This window comes from Salvelinus fontinalis, chromosome 18, assembly GCF_029448725.1.
Source record: "Salvelinus fontinalis isolate EN_2023a chromosome 18, ASM2944872v1, whole genome shotgun sequence".
Classification (NCBI taxonomy): Eukaryota; Metazoa; Chordata; class Actinopteri; order Salmoniformes; family Salmonidae; genus Salvelinus; species Salvelinus fontinalis.
In genome coordinates this window covers 58314498-58335579 of record NC_074682.1, presented here as the reverse complement: position 1 = coordinate 58335579, position 21082 = coordinate 58314498, and the positions used below count along the sequence as shown (strand labels likewise).

Genomic DNA, 21082 nt, shown 5'->3' with positions numbered 1-21082 from the left:
CACTTCTCTGCTCTTCTCTGCCCTTCACTTCTCTGCTCTTCTCTGCTCTTCACTTCTCTGCTCTTCTCGTCTCTTCTCGTCTCTGCCCTTCACTTCTCTGCTCTTCTCTGCTCTTCTCTGCTCATCTCTGCTCTTCTCGTCTCTTCTCTTCTCTGCCCTTCACTTCTCTGCTCTTCTCTGCTCTTCTCTGCTCTTCTCTGCTCATCTCTGCTCTTCTCTGCTCTTCACTTCTCTGCTCTTCTCTGCTCTTCACTTCTCTGCCCTTCACTTCTCTGCTCTTCTCTGCCCTTCTCTGCTCTTCTCTGCCCTTCACTTCTCTGCTCTTCTCTGCCCTTCACTTCTCTGCTCTGCTCTGCCCTTCTCTGCTCATCTCTGCTCTTCTCTGCTCTTCTCTGCCCTTCACTTCTCTGCTCTTCTCTGCCCTTCTCTGCTCTTCTCTGCCCTTCTCTGCTCTTCTCTGCCCTTCACTTCTCTGCTCTTCTCTGCCCTTCACTTCTCTGCTCTTCTCTGCCCTTCACTTCTCTGCTCTTCTCTGCCCTTCACTTCTCTGCTCTTCTCTGCCCTTCACTTATCTGCTCTTCTCGTCTCTTCACTTCTCTGCTCTTCTCTGCCCTTCACTTATCTGCTCTTCTCGTCTCTTCACTTCTCTGCTCTTCTCGTCTCTTCACTTCTCTGCTCTTCTCGTCTCTGCCCTTCACTTCTCTGCCCTTCACTTCTCTGCTCTTCTCTGCCCTTCTCTGCTCATCTCTGCCCTTCACTTCTCTGCTCTTCTCTGCCCTTCACTTCTCTGCTCTTCTCTGCCCTTCTCTGCTCATCTCTGCTCTTCTCTGCTCTTCTCTGCCCTTCACTTCTCTGCTCTTCTCTGCCCTTCTCTGCTCTTCTCTGCCCTTCACTTCTCTGCTCTTCTCTGCCCTTCACTTCTCTGCTCTTCTCTACCCTTCACTTCTCTGCTCTTCTCTGCCCTTCACTTCTCTGCCCTTCACTTCTCTGCTCTTCTCTGCCCTTCACTTCTCTGCTCTTCTCTGCCCTTCACTTATCTGCTCTTCTCTGCCCTTCACTTCTCTGCTCTTCTCTGCCCTTCACTTATCTGCTCTTCTCGTCTCTTCACTTCTCTGCTCTTCTCTGCCCTTCACTTATCTGCTCTTCTCGTCTCTTCACTTCTCTGCTCTTCTCGTCTCTTCACTTCTCTGCTCTTCTCGTCTCTTCTCGTCTCTGCCCTTCACTTCTCTGCCCTTCACTTCTCTGCTCTTCTCTGCCCTTCACTTCTCTGCTCTTCTCTGCCCTTCTCTGCCCTTCATTTCTCTGCTCTTCTCTGCTCTTCTCTGCTCTTCTCTGCCCTTCACTTCTCTGCTCTTCTCTGCCCTTCACTTCTCTGCTCTTCTCTGCCCTTCTCTGCTCTTCTCTGCTCTTCTCCCGTTCTTACTGATCCCCTGTGTGTTGTGTGGTGTCCTCTAGGCATCATAGACAGCTGTTTGACAGAACAGAGACAGGTGGTGGCGGTGACAGGAGACGGGACTAACGATGGACCAGCCCTGAAGAAGGCTGACGTGGGATTTGCCATGGTAGGACCTGGGGCTGGAGGGCAAACTGTACAGCTAGCTACAACTACTATGACTGCTGTAGAATTACAGCTAGCTACAACTACTATGACAGCTGTAGCATTACAGCTAGCTACAACTACTATGACAGCTGTAGCATTACAGCTAGCTACAACTACTATAACAGCTGTAGCATTACAGCTAGCTACAACTACTATACCAGCTGTAGCATTACAGCTAGCTACAACTACTATACCAGCTGTAGCATTACAGCTAGCTACAACTACTATAACAGCTGTAGCATTACAGCTAGCTACAACTACTTTATCAGCTGTAGCATTACAGCTAGCTACAACTACTATAACAGCTGTAGCATTACAGCTAGCTACAACTACTTTACCAGCTGTAGCATTACAGCTAGCTACAACTACTATACCAGCTGTAGCATTACAGCTAGCTACAACTACTATACCAGCTGTAGCATTACAGCTAGCTACAACAACTATAACAGCTGTAGCATTACAGCTAGCTACAACTACTATAACAGCTGTAGCATTACAGCTAGCTACAACTACTATAACAGCTGTAGCATTACAGCTAGCTACAACTACTATACCAGCTGTAGCATTACAGCTAGCTACAACTACTATAACAGCTGTAGCATTACAGCTAGCTACAACTACTTTACCAGCTGTAGCATTACAGCTAGCTACAACTACTATGACAGCTGTAGCATTACAGCTAGCTACAACTACTATACCAGCTGTAGCATTACAGCTAGCTACAACTACTATACCAGCTGTAGCATTACAGCTAGCTACAACTACTATGACAGATGTAGCATTATAGCTAGCTACAACTACTATGACTGCTGTAGCATTACAGCTAGCTACAACTACTATACCAGCTGTAGAATTGCAGCTAGCTACAACTACTATAACAGCTGTAGCATTACAGCTAGCTACAACTACTATACCAGCTGTAGCATTACAGCTAGCTACAACTACTATACCAGCTGTAGCATTACAGCTAGCTACAACTACTATACCAGCTGTAGCATTACAGCTAGCTACAACAACTATAACAGCTGTAGCATTACAGCTAGCTACAACTACTATAACAGCTGTAGCATTACAGCTAGCTACAACTACTATAACAGCTGTAGCATTACAGCTAGCTACAACTACTATACCAGCTGTAGCATTACAGCTAGCTACAACTACTATACCAGCTGTAGCATTACAGCTAGCTACAACTACTATACCAGCTGTAGAATTACAGCTAGCTACAACTACTATACCAACTGTAGCATTACAGCTAGCTACAACTACTATGACTGTGGAGTGGATCCATCATTAGAAACCTTGAAATCTCCCTGTATAACCCAAGCAGCATCCTCACTACTACACACAGAACACCCACCAGCACTGTTGTAGCTACAGTGGAACAAGAGCGCCTCTTAGTGGTGAGATGTGGTGCTACATACTCACAATCTGCAACGCCAGGGTTGTCTCTCAGTTGATATGGTACAGGTGTCTTCTCTTTTTTGTTGATATGGTACAGGTGTCTTCTCTTTTTTGTTGATATGGTACAGGTGTCTTCTCTTTTTTGTTGATATGGTACAGGTGTCTTCTCTTTTTTGTTGATATGGTACAGGTGTCTTCTCTTTTTTGTTGATATGGTACAGGTGTCTTCTCTTTTTTGTTGATATGGTACAGGTGTCTTCTCTTTTTTGTTGATATGGTACAGGTGTCTTCTCTTTTTTTAAGCCCATAACCATGTGTGTAAGGTGTATACTTTTTGTTTCAAAGTAGATTGGTTTACGACTACCCAGAAACACTCTGTGTGTCCCTGATTTAGCCCACCGCAGTAACACGTTCAAATGATACGAGGTGAGAGATTTAACAAGAGAAATGGGATGAGGTAATAACACTTCAACGTCTGATTGCTTTGCATCTAACAAAGTGTTCCTTTTCTACATGGATGCACAAAATAAATAGATTCTACTACATGACAAAAATACAAATATATAAAAAATGTTAAAACTAGTAGCACATCTATTAAACCATACCTCTTCTCTCTCCAGGGTTCAGCCGGTATTAAACCATACCTCTTCTCTCTCTGCAGGGTATAGATGGTATTAAATCATACCTCTTCTCTCTCTGCAGGGTATAGATGGTATTAAACCATACCTCTTCTCTCTCTGCAGGGTACAGACGGTATTAAACCATACCTCTTCTCTCTCCAGGGTTCAGCCGGTATTAAACCATACATCTTCTCTCTCCAGGGTTCAGCCGGTATTAAACCATACCTCTTTTCTCTCCAGGGTACAGACGGTATTAAACCATACATCTTCTCTCTCCAGGGTTCAGCCGGTATTAAACCATACCTCTTCTCTCTCTCCAGGGTATAGATGGTATTAAACCATACCTCTTCTCTCTCTCCAGGGTATAGCCGGTACAGACGTGGCCAAGGAGGCGTCTGACATCATATTAACGGACGATAACTTCAGCAGCATAGTGAAGGCTGTGATGTGGGGGAGGAATGTCTACGACAGCATCTCCAAGTTTCTCCAGTTCCAGCTGACTGTCAACGTGGTGGCTGTCATAGTGGCCTTCACTGGGGCCTGCATCACACAGGTAACAAACACACAGCTCACTGTCAACGTGGTGGCTGTCATAGTGGCCTTCACTGGGGCCTGCATCACACAGGTAACAAACACACAGCTCACTGTCAACGTGGTGTCTGTCATAGTGGCCTTCACTGGGGCCTGCATCACACAGGTAACAAACACACAGCTCACTGTCAACGTGGTGGCTGTCATAGTGGCCTTCACTGGGGCCTGCATCACACAGGTAACAAACACACAGCTCACTGTCAACGTGGTGGCTGTCATAGTGGCCTTCACTGGGGCCTGCATCACACAGGTAACAAACACACAGCTCACTGTCAACGTGGTGTCTGTCATAGTGGCCTTCACTGGGGCCTGCATCACACAGGTAACAAACACACAGCTGACTGTCAACGTGGTGTCTGTCATAGTGGCCTTCACTGGGGCCTGCATCACACAGGTAACAAACACACACAGCTGACTGTCAACGTGGTGTCTGTCATCTTTTTCCGTATTGTCGTGTCGTGTCCTGTATATATATATATTTACACCTTTTCTTCACATATCTTTAATTTATTTTATTATCCAAGAACTCAACTACAAAAGCTTTCCTGCAAAAGCTTTCCTGCAACCCGCTTCACCAATTACAATAAGTATTATTTACCTCAATCTGAAAATCCATCGTGGAAGATAGCCAGGGGCTAATTCAGAAGCTAGCCTGAAAGCTAACCAGAAGCTACTCCGATAGCTAGCCAGAAGCTAATCTGTAGCTGCCCCGAAATTAGCCGGTTTGCTGGCTAGCGTTGGTGTTTCAGCTGCCCACGTTTTGCGGTCATCAGCTATTCCTTTAGCTCGATAATCTACCGGCACTTTTGTGCAACGCGACTCGGACCGGAGCATTCCGGGACTTTTTTTTCTCTCAGTTTCCCCGGATTCCAACCGCAGGCTCTGGACACTTGCACCTTGATTTCGCAGCTAGCTAGCTGCATACCGTGTGACTATTGGCTTACGTCGACCCCGGAGCAAACTCAAATCATGCTGGAGCTAGCCAGCTGAGGAGTTCCATCACCATCCGGACCCGTTTCTTTTGTTGCTGCTGCAGATACGGAACCCCACCGGGCCTTCACGACTGACTGCCGACGTTATCTGCCCGAGGGATTTATCCAACCGGCACCTCCGTCCCGACGTTACCTGAACGCTCATCTGAGGCCCGCTAATCGTTAGCTGTCTTATCGGCTGCTATCTGAACAAAACCCCACTACACGGAACCTACCGACGGAAACGCACGAGGTATCTACAAACAGACCTCCATCCTATGCTGCTACCGATAGCCATATACCCGGCCAGCTGTCTGGATCGCCACGACCCCAACCAACCTCTACTCACTGGACCCTTATTGATCACTCGATTAAGCATGCCTCTCCTTAATGTAAATATGCCTTGTCCATTGCTGTTCTGGTTAGTGTTTATTGGCTTATTTCACTGTAGAGATTCTAGCCCTGCTCTCTATACCATATCCAACCTCTCAGTTCCACCACCCACATATGCGATGACATCACCTGGTTTCAATGATGTTTCTAGAGACAAGATCTCTCTCATCATCACTCAATACCTAGGTTTACCTCCACTGTATTCACATCCTACCATACCTTTGTCTGTACATTATTCCTTTAAACTATTTTATCGCCCCCAGAAACTTCCTTTTACTCTCTGCTCTAGTAGCTCTAGGCGACCAATTCTCATAGCTTTTAGCCGTACCCTTATCGTACTTCTCCTCTGTTCCTCTGGTGATGTAGAGGTGAATCCAGGCCCTGCAGTACCTGGCTCCACTCCTATTCCCCAGGCGCTCTCTTTTGATGACTTCTGTAACCGTAATAGCCTTGGCTTCATGCATGTTAACATTAGAAGCCTCCTCCCTAAGTTTGTTTTGTTCACTGCTTTAGCACACTCTACCAACCCGGATGTTTTAGCCGTGTCTGAATCCTGGCTTAGAAAGACCACCAAAAATTCAGACATTTTTATCCCCAATTACAATATTTTCAGACAAGATAGAACGGCCAAAGGGGGCGGTGTTGCAATCTACTGCAAAGACTGCCTGCAGAGTTCTGTTATACTATCCAGGTCTGTTCCCAAACAATTTGAACTTCTACTTTTAAAAATCCACCTCTCTAAAAACAAGTCTCTCACCGTTGCCGCCTGCTATAGACCACCCTCTGCCCCCAGCTGTGCTCTGGACACTATATGTGAACTGATTGCCCCCCATCTATCTTCAGAGCTCGTGCTGCTAGGCGACCTAAATTTGAACATGCTCAACACCCCAGCCACCCTACAATCTAAGCTTGATGCCCTCAATCTCACACAAATTATCAATGAACCCACCAGGTACCACCCCAATTCCGTAAACACGGGTACCCTCATAGATATCATCCTAACAAACTTGCCCTCCAAATACACCTCTGCTGTTTTCAACCAAGATCTCAGCGATCACTGCCTCATTGCCTGCATCCGTAATGGGTCAGCGGTCAAACGACCTCCACTCATCACTGTCAAACGCTCCCTGAAACACTTCAGCGAGCAGGCCTTCCTAATCGACCTGGCCGGGGTATCCTGGAAGGATATTGATCTCATCCCGTCAGTAGAGGATGCCTGGTCATTTTTTAAAAATGCCTTCCTCACCATCTTGAATAAGCATGCCCCATTCAAGAAATTTAGAACCAGGAACAGATATAGCCCTTGGTTCTCTCCTGACCTGACTGCCCTTAACCAACAGAAAAACATCCTATGGCGTTCTGCATTAGCATCGAACAGCCCCCGTGATATGCAACTTTTCAGGGAAGCCAGAAACCAATATACACAGGCAGTTAGAACAGCCAAGGCTAGCTTTTTCAAGCAGAAATTTGCTTCCTGCAACACAAATTCAAAAAAGTTCTGGGACACCGTAAAGTCCATGGAGAATAAGAACACCTCCTCCCAGCTTCCAACCGCTCTGAAGATAGGAAACACTGTCACCACCGACAAATCCACTATAATTGAGAATTTCAATAAGCATTTTTCTACGGCTGGCCATGCTTTCCACCTGGCTACCCCTACCCCGGACAACAGCACTGCCCTCCCCTCTGCTACTCGCCCAAGCCTTCCCCATTTCTCTTTCTCCCAAATACAGTCAGCTGATGTTCTTAATGAGCTGCAAAATCTGGACCCTTACAAATCAGCCGGGCTAGATAATCTGGACCCTTTCTTTCTAAAACTATCTGCTGAAATTGTTGCCACCCCTATTACTAGCCTCTTCAACCTCTCTTTCGTGTCGTCTGAGATCCCCAAAGATTGGAAAGCAGCTGCGGTTATCCCCCTCTTCAAAGGGGGGGACACCCTTGACCCTAACTGCTACAGACCTATATCTATCCTACCCTGCCTTTCTAAGGTTTTCGAAAGCCAAGTCAACAAACAGATTACCGACCATTTCGAATCACACCACACCTTCTCCGCTATGCAATCTGGTTTCAGAGCTGGTCATGGGTGCACCTCAGCCACGCTCAAGGTCATAAACGATATCGTAACCGCCATCGATAGGAAACAATACTGTGCAATACTATTCATTGACCTGGCCAAGGCTTTTGACTCTGTCAATCACCACATCCTCATTGGCAGACTCGACAGCCTTGGTTTCTCTAATGATTGCCTCGCCTGGTTCACCAACTACTTCTCTGATAGAGTTCAGTGTGTCAAATCGGAGGGTCTGTTGTCCGGGCCTCTGGCAGTCTCTATGGGGGTGCCACAGGGCTCAATTCTTGGACCGACTCTCTTCTCTGTTTACATCAATGATGTCGCTCTTGCTGCTGGTGATTCTCTGATCCACCTCTACGCAGACGACACTATTCTGTATACTTCTGGCCCTTCTTTTGACACTGTGTTAACAACCCTCCAGGCGAGCTTCAATGCCATACAACTCTCCTTCCGTGGCCTCCAACTGCTCTTAAATACAAGTAAAACCAAATGCATGCTCTTCAACCGATCGCTGCCTGCTCCTGCCCGCCTGTCCAACATCACTACTTTGGACGGCTCTGACTTAGAATATGTGGACAACTACAAATACCTAGGTGTCTGGTTAGACTGTAAACTCTCCTTCCAGACCCACATCAAACATCTCCAATCCAAAGTCAAATCTAGAATTGGCTTCCTATTCCGCAACAAAGCATCCTTTACTCATGCTGCCAAACATACCCTTGTAAAACTGACCATCCTACCAATCCTCGACTTCGGTGATGTCATTTACAAAATAGCCTCCAAAACCCTACTCAATAAATTGGATGCAGTCTATCACAGTGCCATCCGTTTTGTCACCAAAGCCCCATATACTACCCACCACTGCGACCTGTACACTCTCGTTGGCTGGCCCTCGCTTCATACTCGTCGCCAAACCCACTGGTTCCAGGTCATCTACAAGACCCTGCTAGGTAAAGTCCCCCCTTATCTCAGCTCGCTGGTCACCATAGCAGCACCTACCTGTAGCACGCGCTCCAGCAGGTATATCTCTCTAGTCACCCCCAAAACCAATTCTTCCTTTGGACGCCTCTCCTTCCAGTTCTCTGCTGCCAATGACTGGAACGAACTACAAAAATCTCTGAAACTGGAAACACCTATCTCCCTCACTAGCTTTAAGCACCAGCTGTCAGAGCAGCTCATAGATTACTGCACCTGTACATAAACCATCTACAATTTAGCCCAAACAACTACCTCTTTACCTACTGTATTTATTTATTAATTTATTTTGCTCCTTTGCACCCCATTATTTCTGTCTCTACTTTGCACTTTCTTCCAATGCAAACCAACCATCCCAGTGTTTTTTTTTTGTTTTTATTTTACTTGCTGTGTTGTACTCACTTCGCCTCCATGGCCTTTTTATATTTTTATTTATTTATACATATATCTGTTTGCCTTCACCTCCCTTATCTCACCTCACTTGCTCACATTGTATATAGACGTATTTTTTTTTCACTGTATTATTGACTATATGTTGGTTTTTACTCCATGTGTAACTATGTGTTGTTGTATGTGTCGAACTGCTTTGCTTTATCTTGGCCAGGTCGCAATTGTAAATGAGAACGTGTTCTCAATTTGCCTACCTGGTTAAATAAAGGTTAAATAAAAAATAAAAAAAATAAAAAAAATAGTGGCCTTCACTGGGGCCTGCATCACACAGGTAACAAACACACAGCTGACTGTCAACGTGGTGACTGTCATAGTTACCTTCACTGGGGCCTGCATCACACAGGTAACACACACACAGCTGACTGTCAACGTGGTGTCTGTCATAGTGGCCTTCACTGGGGCCTGCATCACACAGGTAACAAACACACACAGCTGACTGTCAACGTGGTGACTGTCATAGTGGCCTTCACTGGGGCCTGCATCACACAGGTAACAAACACACAGCTGACTGTCAACGTGGTGTCTGTCATAGTTACCTTCACTGGGGCCTGCATCACACAGGTAACAAACACACACAGCTGACTGTCAACGTGGTGACTGTCATAGTTACCTTCACTGGGGCCTGCATCACACAGGTAACAAACACACAGCTGACTGTCAACGTGGTGTCTGTCATAGTGGCCTTCACTGGGGCCTGCATTACACAGGTAACAAACACACACAGCTGACTGTCAACGTGGTGTCTGTCATAGTGGCCTTCACTGGGGCCTGCATCACACAGGTAACAAACACACAGCTGACTGTCAACGTGGTGACTGTCATAGTGGCCTTCACTGGGGCCTGCATCACACAGGTAACAAACACACAGCTGACTGTCAACGTGGTGGCTGTCATACTGGCCTTCACTGGGGCCTGCATCACACAGGTAACACACACACACACACACAGGTAAGAATGTGGTGGCAGGTAGCCTAGTGGTTAGAGCGTAGGACTTGTAACCGAAATGTTGCAAGATCGAATCCCCGAGGCGACAAGGTAAAAATATTTTGACGCCTGTAATGTATGTTATTGCGATCGCTAGGGGATAGCTAGGCGATAGCTAGGGGATAGCTAGGGGATAGCTAGGCGATAGCCAGGCGATAGCTAGGGGATAGCCAGGCGATTCAGGGCCAGAATCAGCAGTGAGGGTGAGAGGTGACAGCTCTGCCTCGTTCCCCTGGAGAGACAGAATTGTTCAGAGGCCAGTCTATTGGTGGTGATGACTGGAACACTCAACCATTTGTGTTCCTCTAGGACACTCCACTGAGGGTGGTCTAGACACTAACCTGTAGTTAGTAGATGTAGTTAGTAGATGTAGATAGTAGATGTAGTTAGTAGATGTAGTTAGTAGATGTAGATGTAGTTAGTAGATGTAGATGTAGATGTAGTTAGTAGATGTAGATGTAGTTAGTAGATGTAGTTAGTAGATGTAGATAGTAGATGTAGTTAGTAGATGTATATGTAGTTAGTAGATGTAGTTAGTAGATGTAGTTAGTAGATGTAGTTAGTAGATGTAGTTAGTAGATGTAGATGTAGTTAGTAGATGTAGATGTAGATAGTAGATGTATATGTAGTTAGTAGATGTAGATGTAGTTAGTAGATGTATATGTAGTTAGTAGATGTAGATGTAGATGTAGATGTAGTTAGTAGATGTAGTTAGTAGATGTAGATAGTAGATGTAGATAGTAGATGTAGTTAGTAGATGTAGATGTAGTTAGTAGATGTAGTTAGTAGATGTAGATGTAGATGTAGTTAGTAGATGTAGTTAGTAGATGTAGTTAGTAGATGTATATGTAGTTAGTAGATGTAGATGTAGATAGTAGATGTATATGTAGTTAGTAGATGTAGATGTAGTTAGTAGATGTAGATGTAGATGTAGATGTAGTTAGTAGATGTAGTTAGTAGATGTAGATGTAGATAGTAGATGTAGTTAGTAGATGTAGATGTAGTTAGTAGATGTAGTTAGTAGATGTAGTTAGTAGATGTAGTTAGTGGATGTAGTTAGTATATGTAGTTAGTAGATGTAGATAGTAGATGTAGTTAGTAGATGTATATGTAGTTAGTAGATGTAGATAGTATATGTAGTTAGTAGATGTATATGTAGTTAGTAGATGTATATGTAGTTAGTAGATGTATATGTAGTTAGTAGATGTATATGTAGTTAGTAGATGTAGATGTAGTTAGTAGATGTATATGTAGTTAGTAGATGTAGATGTAGATAGTAGATGTAGTTAGTAGATAGTAGATGTAGTTAGTAGATGTAGTTAGTAGATGTAGATGTAGTTAGTAGATGTAGTTAGTAGATGTAGTTAGTAGATGTAGTTAGTAGATGTAGTTAGTAGATGTAGATAGTAGTTAGTAGATGTATATGTAGTTAGTAGATGTATATGTAGTTAGTAGATGTATATGTAGTTAGTAGATGTAGATGTAGTTAGTAGATGTAGATGTAGATAGTAGATGTAGATGTAGATAGTAGATGTAGTTAGTAGATGTATATGTAGATGTAGTTAGTAGATGTATATGTAGATAGTAGATGTAGTTAGTAGATGTAGATGTAGATAGTAGATGTAGATGTAGTTAGTAGATGTATATGTAGTTAGTAGATGTATATGTAGTTAGTAGATGTATATGTAGTTAGTAGATGTAGATGTAGTTAGTAGATGTATATGTAGATAGTAGATGTAGATAGTATATATAGTTAGTAGATGTATATGTAGTTAGTAGATGTAGATAGTATATATAGTTAGTAGATGTAGTTTGTAGATGTAGATGTAGTTTGTAGATGTAGTTTGTAGATGTAGTTAGTATATGTAGATAGTAGATGTAGATGTAGATAGTAGATGTAGTTAGTAGATGTAGTTAGTAGATGTAGATAGTAGATGTAGATGTAGTTAGTAGTTGTAGATGTAGATAGTAGATGTAGATTAAGATAGTATATATAGATAGTAGATGTAGATAGTAGATGTAGATAGTAGATGTAGATAGTATATGTAGATGTAGATAGTAGATGTAGATGTAGATAGTATATGTAGATGTAGATAGTAGATGTAGATAGTAGATGTAGTTAGTAGATGTAGATAGTAGATGTAGTTAGTAGATAGTAGATGTAGTTAGTAGATGTAGATGTAGTTAGTATATGTAGATAGTAGATGTAGATAGTATATGTAGATAGTAGATGTAGATAGTGGATGTAGATAGTGGATGTAGATAGTAGATGTAGATAGTAGATGTAGATAGTAGATGTAGATAGTAGATGTAGATGTAGTTAGTAGATGTAGTTGTAGTTAGTAGATGTAGATAGTAGATGTAGTTAGTAGATGTAGATGTAGATAGTATATATAGATAGTAGATGTAGATGTAGATAGTAGATGTAGATAGTATATGTAGATGTAGATAGTAGATGTAGATGTAGATAGTATATGTAGATGTAGATAGTAGATGTAGTTAGTAGATGTAGATGTAGATAGTAGATGTAGATAGTAGATGTAGAAAGTAGATGTAGATGTAGATAGTAGATGTAGTTTGTAGATGTAGTTTGTATACGTAGTTAGTAGATGTAGATGTAGTTAGTAGATGTATATGTAGTTAGTAGATGTAGATAGTATATGTAGTTAGTAGATGTATATGTAGTTAGTAGATGTAGATGTAGTTAGTAGATGTATATGTAGTTAGTAGATGTAGATGTAGTTAGTAGATGTATATGTAGTTAGTAGATGTAGATGTAGATAGTAGATGTAGTTAGTAGATAGTAGATGTAGTTAGTAGATGTAGATGTAGATGTAGTTAGTAGATGTAGTTAGTATATGTAGTTAGTAGATGTAGTTAGTAGATGTATATGTAGTTAGTAGATGTATATGTAGTTAGTAGATGTATATGTAGTTAGTAGATGTATATGTAGTTAGTAGATGTATATGTAGTTAGTAGATGTAGATGTAGTTAGTAGATGTATATGTAGATAGTAGATGTAGTTAGTAGATGTATATGTAGATGTAGTTAGTAGATGTATATGTAGATAGTAGATGTAGTTAGTAGATGTAGATAGTAGATGTAGATGTAGTTAGTAGATGTATATGTAGTTAGTAGATGTATATGTAGTTAGTAGATGTATATGTAGTTAGTAGATGTAGATGTAGTTAGTAGATGTATATGTAGATAGTAGATGTAGATAGTATATATAGTTAGTAGATGTATATGTAGTTAGTAGATGTAGATAGTATATATAGTTAGTAGATGTAGTTTGTAGATGTAGATGTAGTTTGTAGATGTAGTTTGTAGATGTAGTTTGTAGATGTAGTTAGTATATGTAGATAGTAGATGTAGATAGTAGATGTAGTTAGTAGATGTAGTTAGTAGATGTAGATGTAGATGTAGTTAGTAGTTGTAGTTAGTAGATGTAGATAGTAGATGTAGATTAAGATAGTATATATAGATAGTAGATGTAGATAGTAGATGTAGATAGTAGATGTAGATAGTATATGTAGATGTAGATAGTAGATGTAGATGTAGATAGTATATGTAGATGTAGATAGTAGATGTAGATAGTAGATGTAGTTAGTAGATGTAGATAGTAGATGTAGTTAGTAGATAGTAGATGTAGTTAGTAGATGTAGATGTAGTTAGTATATGTAGATAGTAGATGTAGATAGTATATGTAGATAGTAGATGTAGATAGTGGATGTAGATAGTGGATGTAGATAGTAGATGTAGATAGTAGATGTAGATAGTAGATGTAGATAGTAGATGTAGATGTAGATAGTAGATGTAGTTTGTAGATGTAGTTTGTAGATGTAGTTTGTAGATGTAGTTAGTAGATGTAGTTTGTAGATGTAGTTGGTAGATGTAGTTAGTTGATGTAGTTAGTAGATGTAGATGTAGATGTAGATGTAGTTAGTAGATGTAGTTGTAGTTAGTAGATGTAGATAGTAGATGTAGTTAGTAGATGTAGATGTAGATAGTATATATAGATAGTAGATGTAGATGTAGATAGTAGATGTAGATAGTATATGTAGATGTAGATAGTAGATGTAGATGTAGATAGTATATGTAGATGTAGATAGTAGATGTAGTTAGTAGATGTAGATGTAGATAGTAGATGTAGTTAGTAGATGTAGATGTAGTTAGTATATGTAGATGGTAGATGTAGATAGTATATGTAGATGTAGATAGTAGATGTAGTTAGTAGATGTAGATGTAGATAGTAGATGTAGTTAGTAGATGTAGATGTAGTTAGTATATGTAGATGGTAGATGTAGATAGTATATGTAGATAGTATATGTAGATAGTAGATGTAGATAGTAGATGTAGATAGTGGATGTAGATAGTGGATGTAGATAGTAGATGTAGATAGTAGATGTAGATAGTAGATGTAGATAGTAGATGTAGATAGTAGATGTAGATAGTAGATGTAGATGTAGATAGTAGATGTAGTTTGTAGATGTAGTTTGTAGATGTAGTTAGTAGATGTAGTTTGTAGATGTAGTTTGTAGATGTAGTTAGTAGATGTAGTTTGTAGATGTAGTTAGTAGATGTAGTTAGTAGATGTAGATGTAGTTAGTAGATGTAGATGTAGTTAGTAGATGTAGTTAGTAGATGTAGATGTAGTTAGTAGATGTAGTTAGTAGATGTAGTTAGTAGATGTAGTTAGTAGATGTAGTTAGTATATGTAGATAGTATATGTAGATAGTAGATGTAGTTAGTAGATGTAGATGTAGATGTAGATGTAGTTAGTAGATGTAGTTAGTAGATGTAGATGTAGTTAGTAGATGTAGTTAGTAGATGTAGTTAGTAGATGTAGTTAGTAGATGTAGATAGTATATGTAGATAGAATATGTAGATAGTAGATGTAGTTAGTAGATGTAGTTTGTAGATGTAGTTAGTAGATGTAGTTTGTAGATGTAGTTTGTAGATGTAGTTAGTAGATGTAGTTAGTAGATGTAGATGTAGTTAGTAGATGTAGATGTAGTTAGTAGATGTAGTTAGTAGATGTAGATGTAGTTAGTAGATGTAGTTAGTAGATGTAGTTAGTAGATGTAGATAGTATATGTAGATAGTATATGTAGATAGTAGATGTAGTTAGTAGATGTAGATGTAGATGTAGATGTAGTTAGTAGATGTAGTTAGTAGATGTAGATGTAGTTAGTAGATGTAGTTAGTAGATGTAGTTAGTAGATGTAGATAGTATATGTAGATAGTATATGTAGATAGTATATGTAGATAGTAGATGTAGATAGTAGATGTAGTTAGTAGATGTAGTTAGTAGATGTAGTTAGTAGATGTAGTTAGTATATGTAGATAGTATATGTAGATAGTAGATGTAGTTTGTAGATGTAGTTAGTAGATGTAGATAGTATATGTAGATGTGGTTAGTAGATGTAGATGTAGTTAGTAGATGTAGTTAGTAGATGTAGTTAGTAGATGTAGATAGTATATGTAGATAGTATATGTAGTTAGTAGATGTAGTTAGTAGATGTAGATGTAGATGTAGTTAGTAGATGTAGATAGTAGATGTAGTTAGTAGATGTAGATAGTAGATGTAGTTAGTAGATGTAGTTAGTAGATGTAGTTAGTAGATGTAGTTAGTAGATGTAGTTAGTAGATGTAGTTTGTAGATGTAGTTTGTATATGTAGTTTGTAGATGTAGTTTGTAGATGTAGTTAGTATATGTAGTTAGTAGATGTAGTTAGTAGATGTAGTTTGTAGATGTAGTTTGTAGATGTAGTTTGTAGATGTAGATGTAGATAGTAGATGTAGTTAGTAGATGTAGTTAGTAGATGTAGATGTAGTTAATAGATGTAGTTAGTAGATGTAGTTAATAGATGTAGTTAGTAGATGTAGATAGTAGATGTAGTTAGTAGATGTAGATAGTAGATGTAGTTAGTAGATGTAGTTAGTAGATGTAGTTAGTAGATGTAGTTTGTAGATGTAGATAGTATATGTAGATAGTATATGTAGATAGTAGATGTAGATGTAGATGTAGTTAGTAGATGTAGATGTAGTTAGTAGATGTAGTTAGTAGATGTAGATGTAGTTAGTAGATGTAGTTAGTAGATGTAGTTTGTAGATGTAGATAGTATATGTAGATAGTAGATGTAGTTTGTAGATGTAGATAGTAGATGTAGTTAGTAGATGTAGATGTAGTTAGTAGATGTAGTTAGTAGATGTATATGTAGTTAGTAGATGTATATGTAGTAAGTAGATCTATATGTAGTTAGTAGATGTATATGTAGTTAGTAGATGTAGATAGTAGATGTATATGTAGTTATTAGATGTATATGTAGTTAGTAGATGTATATGTAGTTAGTAGATGTAGATAGTAGATGTATATGTAGTTAGTAGATGTATATGTAGTTAGTAGATGTATATGTAGTTAGTAGATGTAGATAGTAGATGTAGATAGCAGATGTATATGTAGTTAGTAGATGTATATGTAGTTAGTAGATGTATATGTAGTTAGTAGATGTATATGTAGATAGTAGATGTAGTTAGTAGAAGTATATGTAGATAGTAGATGTAGTTAGTAGATGTAGATGTAGATAGTAGATGTAGATGTAGATAGTAGATGTAGATGTAGTTAGTAGATGTATATGTAGTTAGTAGATGTTTATGTAGATAGTAGATGTAGTTAGTAGATGTATAAGTAGATAGTAGATGTAGTTAGTAGATGTAGATGTAGATAGTAGATGTAGATGTAGTTAGTAGATGTATATGTAGTTAGTAGATGTATATGTAGTTAGTAGATGTATATGTAGTTAGTAGATGTAGATGTAGTTAGTAGATGTATATGTAGATAGTAGATGTAGATAGTATATATAGTTAGTAGATGTATATGTAGTTAGTAGATGTAGATAGTATATATAGTTAGTAGATGTAGTTTGTAGATGTAGATGTAGTTTGTAGATGTAGTTTGTAGATGTAGTTTGTAGATGTAGTTAGTAGATGTAGATAGTAGATGTAGATGTAGATAGTAGATGTAGATGTAGTTAGTAGATGTAGATAGTAGATGTAGATGTAGTTAGTAGATGTAGTTAGTAGATGTAGTTAGTAGATGTAGTTGTAGTTAGTAGATGTAGATAGTAGATGTAGTTAGTAGATGTAGATGTAGATAGTATATATAGATAGTAGATGTAGATAGTAGATGTAGATAGTAGATGTAGATAGTAGATGTAGATAGTAGATGTAGATAATAGATGTAGTTAGTAGATGTAGTTAGTAGATGTAGATAGTAGATGTAGTTAGTAGATGTAGATGTAGTTAGTATATGTAGATATTAGATGTAGATAGTAGATGTAGATAGTAGATGTAGTTAGTAGATGTAGATGTAGTTAGTATATGTAGATAGTAGATGTAGATAGTAGATGTAGATAGTAGATGTAGATAGTATATGTAGATAGTAGATGTAGTTAGTAGATGTAGATAGTAGATGTAGATAGTAGATGTAGTTTGTAGATGTAGTTTGTAGATGTAGTTTGTAGATGTAGTTTGTAGATGTAGTTAGTAGATGTAGTTAGTAGATGTAGATGTAGTTAGTAGATGTAGATGTAGTTAGTAGATGTAGTTAGTAGATGTAGATGTAGTTAGTATATGTAGATAGTAGATGTAGATGTAGATGTAGATGTAGATGTAGTTAGTAGATGTAGTTAGTAGATGTAGTTAGTATATGTAGTTAGTATATGTAGTTAGTATATGTAGTTAGTATATGTAGATAGTATATGTAGATAGTATATGTAGTTAGTAGATGTAATTTGTAGATGTAGATGTAGTTTGTAGATGTAGTTAGTAGATGTAGTTAGTATATGTAGTTAGTATATGTAGATAGTATATGAAGATAGTAGATGTAGTTAGTAGATGTAGATGTAGTTAGTATATGTAGATATTAGATGTAGATAGTAGATGTAGATAGTAGATGTAGACAGTAGATGTAGTTTGTAGATGTAGTTAGTAGATGTAGTTTGTAGATGTAGTTAGTAGATGTAGTTAGTAGATGTAGATGTAGTTAGTAGATGTAGATGTAGTTAGTAGATGTAGTTAGTAGATGTAGATGTAGTTAGTAGATGTAGATAGTAGATGTAGTTAGTAGATGTAGTTAGTAGATGTAGTTAGTAGATGTAGTTAGTAGATGTAGATAGTAGATGTAGATAGTAGATGTAGTTTGTAGATGTAGTTTGTAGATGTAGTTAGTAGATGTAGATAGTAGATGTAGTTAGTATATGTAGATAGTAGATAGTAGATGTAGTTAGTAGATGTAGATGTAGATGTAGTTAGTAGATGTAGATAGTAGATGTAGATGTAGATGTAGATAGTAGATGTAGTTAGTAGATGTAGTTAGTAGATGAAGTTAGTAGATGTAGATAGTAGATGTAGTTAGTAGATGTAGTTAGTAGATGTAGATAGTAGATGTAGATAGTAGATGTAGTTAGTAGATGTAGTTAGTAGATGTAGTTAGTAGATGTAGATAGTAGATGTAGTTTGTAGATGTAGTTTGTAGATGTAGTTTGTAGATGTAGTTAGTAGATGTAGATAGTAGATGTAGATGTAGATAGTAGATGTAGATGTAGTTAGTAGATGTAGATAGTAGATGTAGATGTAGTTAGTAGATGTAGTTAGTAGATGTAGTTAGTAGATGTAGTTGTAGTTAGTAGATGTAGATAGTAGATGTAGTTAGTAGATGTAGATGTAGATAGTATATATAGATAGTAGATGTAGATAGTAGATGTAGATAGTAGATGTAGATAGTAGATGTAGATGTAGATGTAGATAGTAGATGTAGATAGTAGATGTAGTTAGTAGATGTAGATAGTAGATGTAGTTAGTAGATGTAGATGTAGATGTAGTTAGTATATGTAGATATTAGATGTAGATAGTAGATGTAGATAGTAGATGTAGTTAGTAGATGTAGATGTAGTTAGTATATGTAGATAGTAGATGTAGATAGTAGATGTAGATAGTAGATGTAGTTAGTAGATGTAGATAGTAGATGTAGTTTGTAGATGTAGTTTGTAGATGTAGTTAGTAGATGTAGATAGTAGATGTAGTTAGTATATGTAGATAGTAGATAGTAGATGTAGTTAGTAGATGTAGATGTAGTTTGTAGATGTAGTTAGTAGATGTAGATAGTAGATGTAGATGTAGATGTAGATAGTAGATGTAGTTAGTAGATGTAGTTAGTAGATGTAGTTAGTAGATGTAGATAGTAGATGTAGTTAGTGGATGTAGTTAGTAGATGTAGATAGTAGATGTAGATAGTAGATGTAGTTAGTAGATGTAGTTAGTAGATGTAGTTAGTAGATGTAGTTAGTAGATGTAGTTTGTAGATGTAGTTTGTAGATGTAGTTAGTAGATGTAGATAGTAGATGTAGATAGTAGATGTAGATGTAGATAGTAGATGTAGATGTAGTTAGTAGATGTAGATAGTAGATGTAGATGTAGTTAGTAGATGTAGTTAGTAGATGTAGTTGTAGTTAGTAGATGTAGATAGTAGATGTAGTTAGTAGATGTAGATGTAGATAGTATATATAGATAGTAGATGTAGATAGTAGATGTAGATAGTAGATGTAGATAGTAGATGTAGATAGTAGATGTAGATAGTAGATGTAGTTAGTAGATGTAGATAGTAGATGTAGTTAGTAGATGTAGATAGTAGATGTAGTTAGTAGATGTAGATGTAGTTAGTATATGTAGATATTAGATGTAGATAGTAGATAGTAGATGTAGTTAGTAGATGTAGATGTAGTTAGTATATGTAGATAGTATATGTAGATAGTAGATGTAGATAGTAGATGTAGATAGTATATGTAGATAGTAGATGTAGAGAGTAGATGTAGTTAGTAGATGTAGATAGTAGATGTAGATAGTAGATGTAGTTTGTAGATGTAGTTTGTAGATGTAGTTTGTAGATGTAGTTAGTAGATGTAGTTAGTAGATGTAGATGTAGTTAGTAGATGTAGATGTAGTTAGTAGATGTAGTTAGTAGATGTAGATGTAGTTAGTATATGTAGATAGTAGATGTAGATGTAGATGTAGATGTAGATGTAGTTAGTAGATGTAGTTAGTAGATGTAGTTAGTATATGTAGTTAGTATATGTAGTTAGTATATGTAGATAGTATATGTAGATAGTATATGTAGATAGTATATGTAGTTAGTAGATGTAGTTTGTAGATGTAGATGTAGTTTGTAGATGTAGTTAGTAGATGTAGTTAGTATATGTAGTTAGTATATGTAGATAGTATATGAAGATAGTAGATGTAGTTAGTAGATGTAGATAGTAGATGTAGTTAGTAGATGTAGATGTAGTTAGTATATGTAGATAGTAGATGTAGATAGTAGATGTAGATAGTAGATGTAGATAGTATATGTAGATAGTAGATGTAGTTAGTAGATGTAGATAGTAGATGTAGATAGTAGATGTAGTTTGTAGATGTAGTTTGTAGATGTAGTTTGTAGATGTAGTTTGTAGATGTAGTTAGTAGATGTAGTTAGTAGATGTAGATGTAGTTAGTAGATGTAGATGTAGTTAGTAGATGTAGTTAGTAGATGTAGATGTAGTTAGTATATGTAGATAGTAGATGTAGATGTAGATGTAGATGTAGATGTAGTTAGTAGATGTAGTTAGTAGATGTAGTTAGTATATGTAGTTAGTATATGTAGTTAGTATATGTAGTTAGTATATGTAGATAGTATATGTAGATAGTATATGTAGTTAGTAGATGTAATTTGTAGATGTAGATGTAGTTTGTAGATGTAGTTAGTAGATGTAGTTAGTATATGTAGTTAGTATATGTAGATAGTATATGAAGATAGTAGATGTAGTTAGTAGATGTAGATAGTAGATGTAGTTAGTAGATGTAGATGTAGTTAGTATATGTAGATATTAGATGTAGATAGTAGATGTAGATAGTAGATGTAGACAGTAGATGTAGTTTGTAGATGTAGTTAGTAGATGTAGTTTGTAGATGTAGTTAGTAGATG

The 21082-nt window shown here is 37.9% G+C and overlaps 1 protein-coding gene across 6 annotated transcripts in view; it reads left to right on the top strand.

Moving 5' to 3' along the window:
• atp2b2 (ATPase plasma membrane Ca2+ transporting 2) overlaps window positions 1–21082 on the top strand; it is a gene marked incomplete at its 5' end in the record, with an annotated part of 233873 nt that overhangs the window by 170302 nt on the left and 42489 nt on the right. For 5 of the 6 annotated variants that reach the window (XM_055869918.1, XM_055869917.1, XM_055869916.1 and 2 more), the window contains 2 exon segments: window positions 1456–1562; window positions 3986–4465. In XM_055869918.1, the coding sequence (XP_055725893.1) occupies window positions 1456–1562; window positions 3986–4465 (587 nt within the window). 6 annotated transcript variants of the gene reach the window in all.